Below are 17,093 nucleotides of genomic sequence, written 5' to 3'. Positions count from 1 at the left end.
GTAAGGATGACGCCGTGGACCGGACACACCTATGTTGGAGAAAACAGAATTTATGCTTACCTGATAAATTACTTTCTCCAACGGTGTGTCCGGTCCACGGCCCGCCCTGGTTTTTTTAATCAGGTCTGATGAATTATTTTCTCTAACTACAGTCACCACGGTATCATATGGTTTCTCCTATGCATATTTCCTCCTGTACGTCGGTCGAATGACTGGGGTAGGCGGAGCCTAGGAGGGATCATGTGACCAGCTTTGCTGGGCTCTTTGCCATTTCCTGTTGGGGAAGAGAATATCCCACAAGTAAGGATGACGCCGTGGACCGGACACACCGTTGGAGAAAGTCATTTATCAGGTAAGCATAAATTCTGTTTTTCTTTACTAGATGGTTTGAGTATCTACAGTTAACTCACTTCATCTCCTGCCACAAAAACAAATCTAATCTGACAAGAGATTTAAATCCTTTTGAAACCCTTTGTCGATCTCCACACTTAGTGAAGGGTACTCTCTCTAAGATATATAAAATCCTTATAGCTTTACACTCTAAACAGCTACCGCCATACACTAAGGCATGGGAGGCTGAGCTGGGGTTTGACATCCCCCTCGAAATTTGGGGTATCATATTTCAACAAATGGGAAAGGCGCCCTCCTCTATGAGTATTACAGAGACGAATTTAAAATTACTTGAAAGATGGTATCTCTATCCTAGTAGGCTTGCTAAGATCTACCCTCACTCTAACCCATTGTGGTGGAGGGATTGTAAACAAGTAGGAACACTTCTTCACATATGGTGGGACTACCCGGTACTACAACCCTTTTGGCAGGGTATTCATGGAGAAATTCGAAAGGCCCTTTCTATGGATATCCCCTTTAATCCTTTAACGCTATTATTCAATAAACCGCCTAAGCTCAAATGCAAGTATAGACAGGTTTTATTATAAGCAGCGCAAAACAATTGGTCCCCAGACTATGGAAGCAGCGTAGTATACCGACCCGGAGAGAATGGTCACAAAATCTCACACATCTCCTGTCTCTAGAACGATTTCCTTATCAGAAAACTAATAGGATGGACTTTTATTGTGCCATGTCTTTAATCTGGGAAACATATATTTATACACATGATAGGGAGTCGCCCCTATTGAACAACTCTAGCAACGCTACATCCTTACCTGCTTAAGCCATACCACATAGTGATGGAAGAGGACTGACTTGGTTAGAGCCTTCCACTGGGCCCGTGTCTCGTCTCATTTCATGTCTCGTTTTATGTCTCGTTTTATGTCTCGTTTTATATCTTAATCTCATAATTTAATCATTATTTTACCAATGATGATTTACATTTTAGTGTATCTGTATTTATAAGATCTTTCAGTTTATATATGTTATGTAGCAAAGTTTAATTGTTATGTGGTTGTTCTATCCACATGTTTTGGAATAATGAAAAAACCTCACAAACTTTTCTTTTTTTTTTTCTTTTGTTCTACTGAGATACCTTCATAGGTGTGTAACACCATGGACTATAGAACTTTGAAAAATGGACTGTTTTGTCCCGACCCTAAGTTTTCCTTCTTTTTTGTTTTCTTCTTTTTCTTTCTTTTCATTGGTTTATCAGTGTAATGCCCGAGGAAATCCATGGCAATTGTATATTCTTTAATTTTATCAATAAAGCTTGTTGGAAAAAAAAACAAAAAAAAAACACAAACCAAAAAAAAAAAAAAAAATGGTGATTCTAGCTAAATAACACAGATTTAAACCAAATCTGTGTTTTTTTATTATGGAGGCAGGCAAAAAACAAAAACTAGTTTAACCAGTTTTAAAGTGAACTGTTAAAGGTCTTTTCATCATATGTAATTTACACTAGGCCTCAACACACACCATGGGGCTACCAAATGGTCAGTCAGTGGCACAAAATAAAAGGCTTTTAAAAAACATCAACGATTTAAATAGAAAATAACAATAATTAATTTCTATCTTCTACATCAATAAACATAATAATATTAAACTTTCTGTATTCAGGTGTTGCACATTGATTCACACATTTGAAATATCTTTGCACAGGCAGAAATAATAAAAACTGGGTACAATGCATCATATATTCTTTCTTTCATTCATCTACAAAGACACACAAGTTACTGTAACTTTTAAAGCCAAACATTTGTATTTTCTCCAATATTCAAGCATAATCCCATCCTCCGTCGCCAAATGTGATCTTAGGCATCAATAATTTATGAATATCAATAAATAAATTAATATGCAACCGAATTACAACATTAATATTTTTTAGTTCTTGGTATTATGGTTGAATATGTGGAAGAAAAAACACATGAAACAGTATAATATCAATTGACAATTTACTTGGCAATCCATATTAAAAGTTAATACAATAAAACAATACTAGTACAAAAGACAGAAACAATACTCAATACAGTGATAACACATTACAATACAATAAACACAACCATGAGTCAAAAAAATACTCACAACAGTACAAATTCTAACCTACAGGGCCCAGCCTGCCAGCTGGGCCCAGCATAAAACTCCAGTCCTTCATCCTTGCTGGCTCCTGGTGGAAAGAACCAAGCCTTTTCAAAATTCCCCAATTTACTCTAAACATGGGAGGTACTATATCAGGTAGGCTGGTCTATGATGTCACTGCCTGGAAATGAATTCTACACACTGCCCCCAGTGGACCCTCTAGCAAATTGCATAATTATGCTTAATTTATGACATAAATCATTGGTGAATAATCAATACACATACTGAGCAACAGATCTTGTACCTTGCTGAATAGACATGAGTCGTTTAGCAGCAGAGGAGGAGCGAGCCGGAACATCAAATACCCTTCGAAAGGAGGCAACAAATTCAGGGTAATTTGAAATCACAGGTTTATTAGTCTCCCACAAGGGATTAGCCCAGGCAAGAGCTGTATCAGAGAGTAACGAGATGAGAAATCCCACCTTAGCTCTGTCAGAGGGAAACGCCTGAGGTAACATCTCAAAGTAAATGCCCACCTGGTTCAAAAACCCTCTGCACTGAATAGGATCACCTCCATATCGCTGAGGTAGAGGTGCAGAACCGGACATGCTCCTGGTAGGCATAGGTGCAGCAGCGGAAACAGGAGCAGCCATAACTTGCGGGACACTTTGGTCCAAATGTGCAGTGCGAGTCAGCAGGGTTTGCAGGGCTAGTGCAAATTGATCCAAGCGGTGATCCTGTACATCCATCCTGGAAATGATGGCAGGTAAAGGTGGATTATTACCACCATCAGGATTCATGGCCTTTGCGTAATGTCAGGGTGCCAGGAATCAGACTGAGACGAGAAGTGCAAAAATAATCACACCTTTATTAATAGCAAAAAATAATAAAAAGTCAACAAGTCAAATAACAAGTCAGGACTCAAAACCAGAGCTGGTAGTCAGACGAGCCGAGTCAGGAGCCAAAGCGAATAGCCAGACGAGCCGGAATCAGGAACAAGGAAAACAGCAGAGTCAGGAACAAGCCAGGGATCAGGAACCAGGAAGGATGTCAGGCAGCCAGGTAATACACAGGAACTCTCACAAACAGGTCTGAGACAACGCAAATGATGACATCACATTTCTGAGACTGCATCCTGTCTCACATGGATGATGCACACCAGTCTGGCCATAAAAGGAAGTGCAGGAATTGAGCAGCATCCCCCACAATGCACCATAGTCAGGAAGAGAGGTGAGTAAAATGGCTGCCAGCAGCACATGGCAAACACAACAGGGAAAAAACCCTGACAATAAATATATATATTTATAATTTTAAGCTAAGTCCAGGTGAACATTTCCTAAAAAAAGTCACAATACCCTGACCAAAAAATATTGTGGCCTAAAAACAGCCTAAAACCTAGGGGGTGGGGGCAGCAGAATTTTGAGTGCCTAGGGCAGCACAAAACCTAAATACACCACTGAATATGGCGGATATGTATAGTGAGGCTGTTAAAAAAAATATATATATATAATACAAATTTAATAGCTATTATAAACACATGAAACAATTAAATAAAATGTTAAAGGCAAAAGAATTCTTAAGGGCAAAAAAATAATACAGATAAATCAATAAAAGCAATAAAAAACACAAATAGCAGATGACACAAATGGTTTAAAAGCACAAATTGTGAATATCACAAGTGGTTAAAAGGCACAAGCAGACATAAGCCAGATATTACAAATAGTTAAAAAGCACAAATGTTTAAAAAGCACAACCATATATAAGCCAGAGGAACTTTCAGATGGATAATAAGAACCTGATCCTGCAAATATCTTTAAACAAAGTGCTGTCCATACACATAAACGTTCTTAATGTGCACGATAAGTTGATCTTCAAAAAGTCTGTGGTGCACCATGCAGTTGAAATTCTGCATGTAATAGGTATGCTGAAAATATAGACAGAGAACTTTTTTCAAAAGTATGCAAAGCTGTACCACAAAAAAGTATATTCGAACTTACAGTAAAGTTCCAGGAAACCGGCTCCACTCCGAGTTATAGGCTAACCGGGTATAGAAGAATACAACCACAAACCCGCCAACGTTCGCTGAATAGCCAGGATCGGATGTGTAGGAAATGTCTGAACCTTCAGACTACGGTGGCCTTACTCCACCAAAAAGAAACAACGCGTTTCGGAAATCCTTTCTCAAGATTCTAGAGGTTCACGGTTGTATTCTTCTAGACCCGGTTAGCCTATAATTCGGAGTGGAGCTGGTTTCCTGGAACTTTGCTGTAAGTTCAGATATACTTTTTTGTGGTACAGCTTTGCATACTTTTGAAAAAAGTTCTCTGTGTGCTGCACCACAGATTTGAAGATCAACTTATCGTGCACATTAAAGGGTCACTGAACCCATATTTTCTCTTTAAGGATTCCGATACAGCATGCAATTTTAAGCAACTTTTTAATTTACTCCTATTATTAATTTTTCATCGTTCTCTTACTATCTTTATTTTAAAAGCAGGAATGTGATGCATAGGAGCCGGCCCATTTTTGGTTGAGACCCTGGGTTATGCTTGCTTATTGGTGGGTAAATATCCGCCTCAAATAAGCAAGCACTATCCGTGGTGCTGAACCGAAAATGGTCTGGCTGCTAAGATTTACATTTATGATTTTCAAATAAAGATAACAAGAGAGTGATGAAAAATTGATAATAGGAGTAAATTAGAAAGTTGCTTAAAATTGCATGCTCTATCTGAATCATGAACAAAAAGATTTGGGTTCAGTGTCCCTTTAAGAACGTTTATGTGAATGGACAGCACTTTGCTTAAAGATACTTGCAGGATCAGGTTCTGAGGGATTCAGGGCACAGGTGAGTACGTGTGTGACATGTATGGGGGATGCAGGGCACAGGTGAGTATACGTGTGTCACGTGTCTGAGAGATGCAGGGCACAGGTGAGTGTACTTATGTCACATGTCTGAGGGATACAGGGCACAGGTGAGTGTATGTGTGTGATGTGTCTGATGTATGCAGGGCACAGGTGAGTGTACTTCTTTGACATGTCTGAGGGACGCAGGGCATAGGTGAGTGTACGTTTGTGACATGTCAGTGAGAATCGGCACAGATGATTAAACTTTTGTGACATGTCTGTGGGAAACAGTAGAGTGTAGGTGTGACATGTCTGAGGGATGCAGGGCAAAGGTGAGTGTACATGTGTGTTGTGTCTTAGGGATGCAGGGCACAGGTGAGTGTACATGTGTGATGTGTCTGAGGGATGCAGGGCACAGGTGAGTGTACGTGTGTGATGTGTCTGAGGGATACAGGGCACAGGTGAGTGTAGGTGTGACATGTCTGAGGGATGCAGGGCACAGGTGAGTGTACATGTGTGATGTGTCTGAGGGATGCAGGGCACAGGTGAGTGTACGTGTGTGACATGTATGGGGGATGCAGGGCTCAGGTGAGTGTATGTGTGTAACATGTATGAGGGATGCAGGGCACAGGTGAGTGTATGTGTGTAACATGTAAGAGGAATGCAGGGCACAGGTGAGTGTACGTGTGTTACATGTAAGAGGGATGCAGGGCACAGGTGAGTGTACGTGTGTGACATGTATGGGGGATGCAGGGCTCAGGTGAGTGTATGTGTGTAACATGTAAGGGGGATGCAGGGCACAGGTGAGTGTATGTGTGTAAAATGTATGAGAGATGCAGGGCACAGTTGAGTGTATGTGTGTAACATGTATGAGGGATGCAGGGCACAGTTGAGTGTATGTGTGTAACATGTATGAGGGATGCAGGGCACAGTTGAGTGTATGTGTGTAACATGTATGAGGGATGCAGGGCACAGTTGAGTGTATGTGTGTAACATGTATGAGGGATGCAGGGCACAGTTGAGTGTATGTGTGTAACATGTATGAGGGATGCAGGGCACAGTTGAGTGTATGTGTGTAACATGTATGAGGGATGCAGGGCACAGGTGAGTGTACGTGTGTTACATGTATGAAGGATGCAGGGCACAGGTGAATGGATTTTATTTTCAGAAACCTCACAAAACCCTGTAATACGTCTCACATGAGAATTCTGATTGGTTACAATGAGGCTGTATTTGCAGCTAGTAAAGTAACTGATTCCCAGCTAACTTGCTTTACTGCATGACACAGGTTGAATTCACTGTTGTGCTAATGTCATTATATGGTTTGTTTCATCCAGATGTGACTGCTAGCGATGTAGGCTCAGGTGTATTTAACTTAAATTACATAATATATCCCGCTAAACTAATTTTAAATAGAGACCATGTAAACAGTGATTTATTTTTTTATTTTTTTCAGGTGAAAAAGATGCTAAGATTTCATGTAACATGGAACAAACAGAAGATCAGTGGCTAAGTAATATGCCTGAAGCTGCAAAGCAGGAACTATGTGACAATATAAATACAGGTGAGTGTACAAGTGTGATGTGTCTGAAGGACACAGAGCAAAGGTGAGTGTACGTGTGTGATGTGTCTGAGGGATACAGGGTACAGGTGAGTGTATGTGTGTGATGTGTCTGAGGGATACAGGGCACAGGTGAGTTTACGTGTGTGATGTGTCTGAGGGATGCAGGGCACAGGTGAGTTTACGTGTGTGATGTGTCTGAGGGATACAGGGTACAGGTGAGTTTACGTGTGTGATGTGACTGAGTAATACAGGACACAGGTGAGTGTACATGTGTGATGTGCCTGAGGGATACAGGGCACAGGTGAGTGTACATGTGTGATGTGTCTGAGGGATACAGGGCACAGGTGAGTGTACATGTGTGATGTGTCTGAGGGATACAGGGCACAGGTGAGTGTACATGTGTGATGTGTCTGAGGGATACAGGGCACAGGTGAGTGCATGTGTGACGTGTCTGAGGGACACAGGGTACAGGTGAATGTACGTGTGTGACATGTCTGATCATGGAACTCCCAGTAAAGTAACCTACAGGTTTCTCATAAAATTGTGCATAGATAAATTGCATTATAAACACATTTTTCAAAGAGATACCTTATTTGACTGCTGTGCTAGCTTAGTCCTAAACATGTAAGTAACTCTCCTTTTTACTGGTTGCTAGGCACCTCTATGGACAAGTTTACACTGTGCACCAGCAGTGATTCTGTGACATTTATTGTGTGCCGTGTGCTATAGATCATTAGCAAGACCTAAGTTATCATATGGCACCGCACTGCAGAGGGTACGTGTGCCTTATCAGTAAATTTCAAAATGCTAGATTTCTAATATAGTATTGTTTTACCTTTTTTATATTTATATTCCTTGTTTTCATTTTAATTTACCTTCTAAATAATACAGGATTTCCTGAGACTGGTGTAGAGTCCTTTGGGAAATCAAGGGTTAAGTCATCATGTAGCCGCTACAAAATTACTGGCTTCTGGATTTTTGGACGGCCTCTTAGTTTTGTACAAATTTCTCAGCCTTACAATACCCCATATAGATAAAGACACTCATAGATAGACAGATATTTAACATTTACAGGCATTTTAATGCGTCAAATGGATATACATTTTATTTTAAAATTAGATTCTTAAAAAGGTTAAAAGTAATAACTGCTTCTTTTCGTGCACACAAGCAATAGTTATAAAATGTAGTTTTCTGACTGAAGTCATTTTATTACATTATAATACTTTTGATAACAATCCGCTAAATTACAAGTTTTGCGGTACGGCTATACCGCTGAAAAATTGGCTATTGCGACGTGGAATGGCCGGTAACACATATTACAAGTCGCTGTAGTATAGCTATACCACAAGCATTTTAGCCTCTAACGCAACTCTCCATTCCACACTCAAAAATTACGTTTGTGTGCAGGATTTTCCATAGCGCCGTATTACAGGTTGTGCAGTCCGGCTAAAATGCTTGCGTTGCAGCCTATACTGAGCAATTCCGCAATCTGTGAACAGTAGTTATGGATTTTGCGAAACAAAATTGTTTCACAAAACTCATAACTAAAATGTTATAAAGTACACTAACACTCATAAATGACCTATTAACCCCTAAACCGCCATCCTCCCGCATAGCAAATACTATATTACACCTATTAACCCCTAATCTGCTGCCCACCCACATCGCTGACATTAAAATAAACTTAGTAACCCCTAAACCGCTGGCCTCCCACATCGCCAACTCTAAATAAATCTAGTAACCCCTAAGCCGCCGACCCCCACATCGCCAACACTATAATAAAGTATTAGCCCCTAAACCTCCAGCCCCCCCACATCGCAACTAATAAACTAAACCTATTAACCCCTAAACCTCCAGCCCCCCACATCTCAACTAATAAACTAAACCTATTAAACCCCTTTGTAATATTTTGTAAGTAAAATAGCTGTTTAACTTAGGGCAATGCCCTACAAAAGGCCATTTTAAGGGCTATTGGTAGTTTGTTAGGTTAGGGGGTGTTTTTATTTTGGGGGGCTTTTTTATTTTTATAGGGCTATTAGATTAGGTGTAATTGTTTTTATTTTTGATCATTTCGTTTATTATTTTTTGCAATCTTACAGTTTTTTATTTTTCGTAATTTTAGTGTTTATTATTTTTTGTAATGTTAGGTTTTTTCGTAGTATTAGGTTTATTTAAATTTTTTATTTTTTGTAGTGTTAGGTTTTTTTAATCATGTAATTTAGGATTTTAAATTGGTAGTTTATTTTATTTTGTTAGAATAGTTATGTTTGGTTAATTTATAGTTTAATCTTAGTTTATTTTTTATTTCACAGGTAAGTTTTTATTTATTTTAAGATGGTTATATTATAACTTTTTAAATTTAAAGTTAGGGGGGTGTTAGGTTTAGGGGTTAATAGTTTAATTTAGTGTTTTGCGATGTGGGGGCGGCGGTTTAGAGGTTAATAGGTTTAGTTTATTATTAGCGATGTGAGAGGCCGACGGTTTAGGGGTTAATATGTTTATTTAGTGTCGGCTATGTCAGAGGGCGGCGGATTAGGGGTTAATATGTTTATTTAGTGTCTACGATGTTGGGGGCGGCGGATTAGGGGTGTTTAGACTAGAGGTTTATGTTAGGGTGTTAGGTTTTAAAATTACTTTTATTTTCCCCATAGATATCAATGGGGTTGCGTTACAGCGATTTGCCATTCCGTGAGTTTTTTTCTAACACTTTCTCCCTATTGATGTCTATGGGGGAAAGCATGCACAAGCACGTAACCTCAGCCCTTGGCTTTTGTGAGGTATGGAGCTTAACGCACCATAATTCACAGCATAAGGAGGTTTTTCAGTAACTCGTAATGGAAGCACTACGGAAAGTGTGATACTGCTAAAAAAAAATTGCGTTATTTACGCACCCGGTTTAGCGCAAAATTCATAATTTAGCCGATAGTTCATTTCTAGACATTACAGAAATATTTATTTGCATATTTTCACTAATATAGTTTATTTTACATATTATATATTTTTTATATATAATGATATTCTGGTCTTCATTACAAGTAAAGAATATCTGGTATAAATACAACAATCTAAAAAATAAAACTGAATGCTTTGTGCACACCAGCAATAAGCCTCATGTTGTATATTAAACAAACTTGACCCTCTACTGATAACCGTTTCAGTACTGGTTTGGCTATCTGCTATATGTGGATGGGTGTCTTTTGGTAAGTATGTTTTTTGTTACTTAAGGCACCCCAGCTATGCTTTGGCACTTTATGCATTTAAATAAAGTTCTAAATATATGTATTGTACTTATATTTGCCATGAGTCGGGTTCATGTATTTCGTTCTGCAGACTGTCAGTTTCATATTTGGAGAAAATAAACATTTTAAGAAATTTTTTCTTACCTGGGGTTTAGTCTTTTTTTCTAAGTTGACTACTTTTTTCTTGCAAATTGCGGGCGGTATTAGGCCCGTGGATGCGCCAAATGCTAGACTTTATTGCGTAATTTTTTGCGCGAGAAATACGTCTGATGCAACTTCGTCATTTCCGCCGTCGTAGTTGACGCCAAAGCCTTACACACGGTTGTGTCATTAGTGACGCGAGTGTGTCATTTCCGGTTATTGTTGGCGCCAAAACAATTTCAGTTACGTTGTGCGTCATACTTGGCGCCAAACTTTTTAATTATTTTAATACCCCATTGATGTTTGCCTCTTGCCTTTTTCTCTATCAGAGGGCTATGCTATTTGCATTTTTTCCCATTCCTGAAACTGTCATATAAGGAAGTAGATAATTTTGCTTTATATGTTGTTTTTTCTTTTACATTTTGCAAGATGTCTCAATCTGATCCTGCCTCAGAAGTATCTGCTGGAGCTTTGCTGCCTGACATTTGTTGTAAGATTGTGGAAATTATTTCTCCTAATGTCATTTGTAATAGTTGTCGTGATAAACTTTTACATGCAGATAGTGTGTCCATCAGTAATAGTACATTGCCAGTTGCAGTTCCTTCAACTTCTAATGTACATGATATACCTAATGAATTTTAAAGAATTTGTTTATGATTCTATTATGAAGGCTTTGTCTGCATTTCCACCTTCTAATAAAAGTAAAAGGTCTTTTAAAACTTCTCATTAAGTTGATGAAATTTCAAATGACCAACAACATAATAATTTATCCTCCTCTGATGAGGATCTATCTGATACAGAAGAGCCTTCCTCAGACATTGACACTGACAAATCTACTTATTTATTTAAAATAGAGTATATGCGTTCTTTATTAAAAGAAGTGTTAATTACTTTGGATATTGATGTAACCAGTCCTCTTGACGTTAAGTCTAATAAATGTTTAAATGCTGTTTTTAAACCTCCTCTGGTTTCTCCAGGGGTTTTTCCTATTCCTGAGGCTATTTCTTATATGATTTCTAAGGAATGGAATAAGCCAGGTACTTCTTTTATTCCTTCTTCAAGGTTTAAAAAATTGTATCCTTTACCAGCAAATTCTATAGAGTTTTGGGGAAAAATCCCCAAAGTTGATGGGGCTATTTCTACTCTTGCTATACCTATGGAAGATAGTACTTCCTTTAAGGATCCTTTATATAGGAAGCTTGAATCTTATCTAAGGAAGGCCTATTTATATTCAGGTCATCTTCTCAGACCTGCAATTTCTTTGGCTGATGTTGCGGCTGCATCACCTTTCTGGTTGGAGAATTTAGCGCAACAAGAATTGGATTCTGATGTATCTAACATTATTCGCTTACTGCAATATGCTAATCATTTTATTTGTGATGCCATTTTTTATATTATCAAAATTGATGTTAGATCCATGTCTTTAGCTATTTTAGCTAGAAGAGCTTTGTGGCTTAAATCTTGGAATGCTGATATGACATCTAAGTCTAGATTACTATCTCTTTCTTTCCAAGGTAATAATTTATTTGGTTCTCAGCTGGATTGTATTGTTTCAACTATTACTGGGGTAAAGGGAGTTTTTCTGCCTCAGGATAAAAAACTTAAGGGTAAATCTAAGGCTTCTAACCGTTTTCGTTCCTTTCGTCAGAATAAGGTACAAAAATCTAATCCTTTCCCCAAGGAATCTGTTTCCAATTGGAAGCCTTCCTCAAATTGGAATAAATCCAAGCCATTTAAGAAACCAACCTCAGCCCCTAAATCCACATGAAGGTGCGGCCCTCATTCCAGCTCAGCTGGTGGGGGGCAGATTAAGGTTTTTCAAGGATTTTTGGATAAATTCTGTCCAAAATCAATGGATTCAGAGCATTGTCTCTCAAGGGTATCGAATAGGATTCAGAGTAAGACCACCTGTGAGAAGATTTTTTCTCTCGCATATCCCAGCAAATACAGTAAAAGCTCAGGCTTTCCTGAAGTGTGTTTCAGACCTGGAGTCTTCAGGGGTAATCATGCCAGTTCCTTTTCAGGAACAAGGTCTGGGGTTTTATTCAAATCTATTCATTGTCCCAAAGAAGGAAAATTCATTCAGGCCAGTTCTGGATCTGAAAATTTTGAATCGTTATGTAAGAGTACCAACTTTCAAGATGGTGACTATAAGGACTATTCTGCCTTTTTTGTTCAGCAAGGACATTATATGTCTACAATAGACTTGCAGGATGCATACCTTCATATTCCGATTCATCCAGAACATTATCAGTTCCTGAGATTCTCTTTTCTAGACAAGCATTACCAATTTGTTGCTCTTCCATTTGGCCTAGCAACAGCTCCAAGAATCTTTTCAAAGGTTCTAGGTGCCCTACTCTCTGTAATCAGAGAACAGGGTATTGCGGTGTTTCCTTATTTGGACGATATCTTGGTACTAGCTCAGTCTTTACGTTCTGCAGAATCTCACACAAATCAACTAGTGTTGTTCCTTCGAGAACATGGTTGGAGGATCAATTTACCAAAAAGTTCCTTGATTCCTCAGACAAGGGTCACCTTTTTAGGTTTCCAGATAGATTCAGTGTTCATGACTCTGTCTCTAACAGACAAGAGACGCTTGAAATTGGTTGCAGCTTGTCGGCACCTTCAGTCTCAGTCATTCCCTTCAGTGGCTATGTGCATGGAAGTTTTAGGCCTCATGACTGCAGCATCGGACGCGATTCCTTTTGCTCGTTTTCACATGAGACCTCTTCAGCTTTGTATGCTAAATCAATGGTGCAGGGATTATACAAAGATATCACAATTAATATCCTTAAATCCCAATGTGCGATGCTGTCTGACATGATGGTTAAATCACCAACGTTTAGTTCAAGGGGCTTCTTTTGTTCGACCAACCTGGACTGTGATAACTACAGATGCAAGTCTTTCGGGTTGGGGAGCTGTTTGGGGATCTCTGACTGCTCAAGGGACAATCGTTTGTGTTGCTGGTGGCTCCAGCATGGCCACACAGGTTTTAGTATGCAGATCTTGTTCGGATGTCCAGTTTCCAACCTTGGCCACTTCCGTTAAGGCCAGACCTACTGTCTCAAGGTCCATTTTTCCATCAGGATCTCAAATCATTAAATTTGAAGGTATGGAAATTGAACGCTTAGTACTAAGTCATAGAGGTTTCTCTGACTCCGTGATTAATACTATGTTACAAGCTCGTAAATCTGTTTCCAGGAAGATTTACTATCGAGTTTGGAAGACTTACATTTCATGGTGTTCTTCTCATAAATTTTCTTGGCATTCTTTTAGAATTCCTAGAATTTTACAGTTTCTTCAGGATGGTTTGGATAAAGGTTTGTCTGCAAGTTCCTTGAAGGGACAAATCTCTGCTCTTTCAGTTTTATTTCACAGAAAGATTGCTAAACTTCCTGATATTCACTGTTTTGTACAGGCTTTAGTTCGAATTAAGCCTGTCATTAAATCAATTTCTCCTCCTTGGAGTCTCAGTTTGTATTTGAAGGCATTACAGGCTCCTCCATTTGAGCCTATGCATTCTTTGGACATTAAACTACTTTCTTGGAAAGTGTTGTTCCTTTTGGCTATCTCTTTTGCTAGAAGAGTTTCTGAGCTATCTGCTCTTTCTAGTGAATCTCCTTTTCTGATTTTTCATCAGGATAAGGCAGTTTTGCAGACTTCTTTTCAATTTTTACCTAAGGTTGTGAATTCTAACAACATTAGTAGAGAAATTGTTGTCCCTTCCTTGTGTCCTAATCCAAAGAATTCTTTGGAAAGATCCTTACATTCTTTGGATGTGGTAAGAGCTTTGAAATATTATGTTAAAGCTACAAAAGATTTCAGAAAGACTTCTAGTCTATTTGTTTTATTTTCTGGTCCTAGGAAAGGTCAGAAAGCTTCTACTATTTCCTTACGCCTAGATTTGGAGTTTTGCGTTAGAAAGGGTGCGTTAGCTACGCATGCTTTTTTTTCCCCGCACCTTTTAAATTCCGCTGGTATTCAGAGTTCACAGAAGGGCTGCGTTAGGCTCCAAAAAGGGAGCGTAGAGCATAATTTACCGCCACTGCAACTCTCAATACCAGCGGTGCTTATGGACGCGGCCAGCTTCAAAAACGTGCTCGTGCACGATTCCCCCATAGGAAACAATGGGGCAGTTTAAGATGAAAAAAAACCTAACACCTGCAAAAAAGCAGCGTTCAGCTCCTAACGCAGCCCCATTGTTTCCTATGGGGAAACACTTCCTAAGTCTGCACCTAACACTCTAACATGTACCCCGAGTCTAAGCACCCCTAACCTTACACTTATTAACCCCTAATCTGCCACCCCTGCTATCGCTGACCCTTGCATTACATTTTTAACCCCTAATCTGCCACTCCGTACACCGCCGCAACCTACGTTATCCCTATGTACCCCTAATCTGCTGCCCCTAACACAGCCGACCCCTATATTATATTTATTAACCCCTAATCTGCCGCCCCCAACGTCGACGCCACCTTATCTACACTTATTAACCCCTAATCTGCTGACCGGACCTCGCTGCCACTATAATAAATGTATTAACCCCTAAACCGCCTCACTCCCGCCTCGCAAACCCTATAATAAATAGTATTAACCCCTAATCTGCCCTCACTAACATCGCCGACACCTAACTTCAAGTATTAACCCCTAATCTGCCGACCGGACCTCACCGCTACTCTAATAAATTTATTAACCCCTAAAGCTAAGTCTAACCCTAACACTAACACCCCCCTAAGTTAAATATAATTTAAATCTAACGAAATAAATTAACTCTTATTAAATAAATTATTCCTATTTAAAGCTAAATACTTACCTGTAAAATAAACACTAATATAGCTACAATATAAATAATAAATATATTGTAGCTATTTTAGGATTTATATTTATTTTACAGGCAACTTTGTATTTATTTTAACCAGCTACAATAGCTATTAAATAGTTAATAACTATTTAATAGCTACCTAGTTAAAATAATTACAAAATTACCTGTAAAATAAATCCTAACCTAAGTTACAATTAAACCTAACACTACACTATCAATAAATTAATTACATAAAATACCTACAAATAAATACAATTAAATAAACTAACTAAAGCACAAAAAAGAAAAAAAGAACTAAGTTACAAAAAAGAAAAAAATAATTTACAAACATTAGAAAAATATTACTACAATTTTAAGCTAATTACACCTACTCTAAGCCCCCTAATAAAATAACAACCCCCCCAAAATAAAAAAATGCCCTACCCTATTCTAAAATAAAAATAGAAAAGCTATTTTACCTTACCAGCCCTTAAAAGGGCCTTTTGTGGGGCATGCCCCAAAGAAGTCTGCTCTTTTGCCTGTAAAAAAAACATACAATACCCCCCCCAACATTACAACCCACCACCCACATACCCCTAATCTAACCCAAACCCCCCTTAAATAAACCTAACACTAAGCCCCTGAAGATCTTCCTACCTTATCTTCACCACGCCGGGTATCACTGATCCGTCCAGGCTCCGAAGTCTTCATCCAAGCCCAAGCGGGGGCTGAAGAGGTCCATGATCCGGCTGAAGAGGTCCATCATCGGGCTGAAGTCTTGATCCAAGCGGGCGCTGAAGAGGTCCATCATTGGGCTGAAGTCTTGATCCAAGCGGGCGCTGAAGAGGTCCATCATCGGGCTGAAGTCTTCTATCAAGCGGCATCTTCAATCTTCTTTCTTCCGGATCCATCTTCATCCCGCCGACGCGGAACATCCTTCCTGGCCGACGAACTCCCGACGAATGACGGTTCCTTTAAGGGACGTCATCCAAGATGGTGACCCTCGAATTCCGATTGGCTGATAGGATTCTATCAGCCAATCGGAATTAAGATAGGAAAAATCTGATTGGCTGATTGAATCAGCCAATCAGATTCAAGTTCAATCGGATTGGCTGATCCAATCAGCCAATCAGATTGAGCTCACATTCTATTGGCTGATCTGAACAGCCAATAGCATGTGAGCTCAATCTGATTGGCTGATTGGATCAGCCAATCCGATTGAACTTGAATCTGATTGGCTGATTCAATCAGCCAATCAGATTTTTCCTACCTTAATTCCGATTGGCTGATAGAATCCTATCAGCCAATCGGAATTCGAGGGACGCCATCTTGGATGACGTCCCTTAAAGGAACCGTCATTCGTCAGGAGTTTATCGGCCAGGAAGGATGTTCCGCGTCGGCGGGATGAAGATGGATCTGGAAGAAAGAAGATTGAAGATGCTGCTTGATAGAAGACTTCAGCCCGATGATGGACCTCTTCAGCGCCTGCTTGGATCAAGACTTCAGCCCGATGATGTACCTCTTCAGCCGGATCATGGACCTCTTCAGCCCCCGCTTGGGCTTGGATGAAGACTTCGGAGCCTGGACGGATCGGTGATACCCGGCGTGGTGAAGATAAGGTAGGAAGATCTTCAGGGGCTTAGTGTTAGGTTTATTTAAGGGGGGTTTGGGTTAGATTAGGGGTATGTGGGTGGTGGGTTGTATGTTTTTTTACAGGCAAAAGAGCAGAATTCTTTGGGGCATGCCCCGCAAAAGGCCCTTTTAAGGGCTGGTAAGGTAAAAGAGCTTTTCTATTTTTATTTTAGAATAGGGTAGGGCATTTTTTTATTTTGGGGGGCTTTGTTATTTTATTAGGGGGCTTAGAGTAGGTGTAATTAGCTTAAAATTGTAGTAATATTTTTCTAATGTTTGTAAATTATTTTTTTATTTTTTGTAACTTAGTTCTTTTTTTATTTTTTGTACTTTAGTTAGTTTATTTAATTGTATTTATTTGTAGGTATTTTATGTAATTAATTTATTGATAGTGTAGTGTTCG

At 39.3% G+C, this 17,093-nt stretch overlaps 1 protein-coding gene across 3 annotated transcripts in view; it reads left to right on the top strand.

Moving 5' to 3' along the window:
* The window catches only part of LOC128657222 (oocyte zinc finger protein XlCOF7.1-like), a 111,708-nt gene that overhangs the window by 81,985 nt on the left and 12,630 nt on the right, over positions 1–17,093 (top strand). For all 3 annotated transcript variants that reach the window (XM_053711483.1, XM_053711481.1, XM_053711482.1), the window contains exon 7: positions 6,770–6,877. In XM_053711483.1, coding sequence (XP_053567458.1) covers positions 6,770–6,877 — 108 coding nt within the window. The remainder of the gene's footprint in view (positions 1–6,769; positions 6,878–17,093) is intronic.

Source organism: Bombina bombina, chromosome 4 (assembly GCF_027579735.1).
Source record: "Bombina bombina isolate aBomBom1 chromosome 4, aBomBom1.pri, whole genome shotgun sequence".
NCBI lineage: Eukaryota > Metazoa > Chordata > Amphibia > Anura > Bombinatoridae > Bombina > Bombina bombina.
The sequence above is the reverse complement of the archived record's forward strand: the minus strand, read 5'-3'. Positions and strand labels throughout refer to the sequence as shown.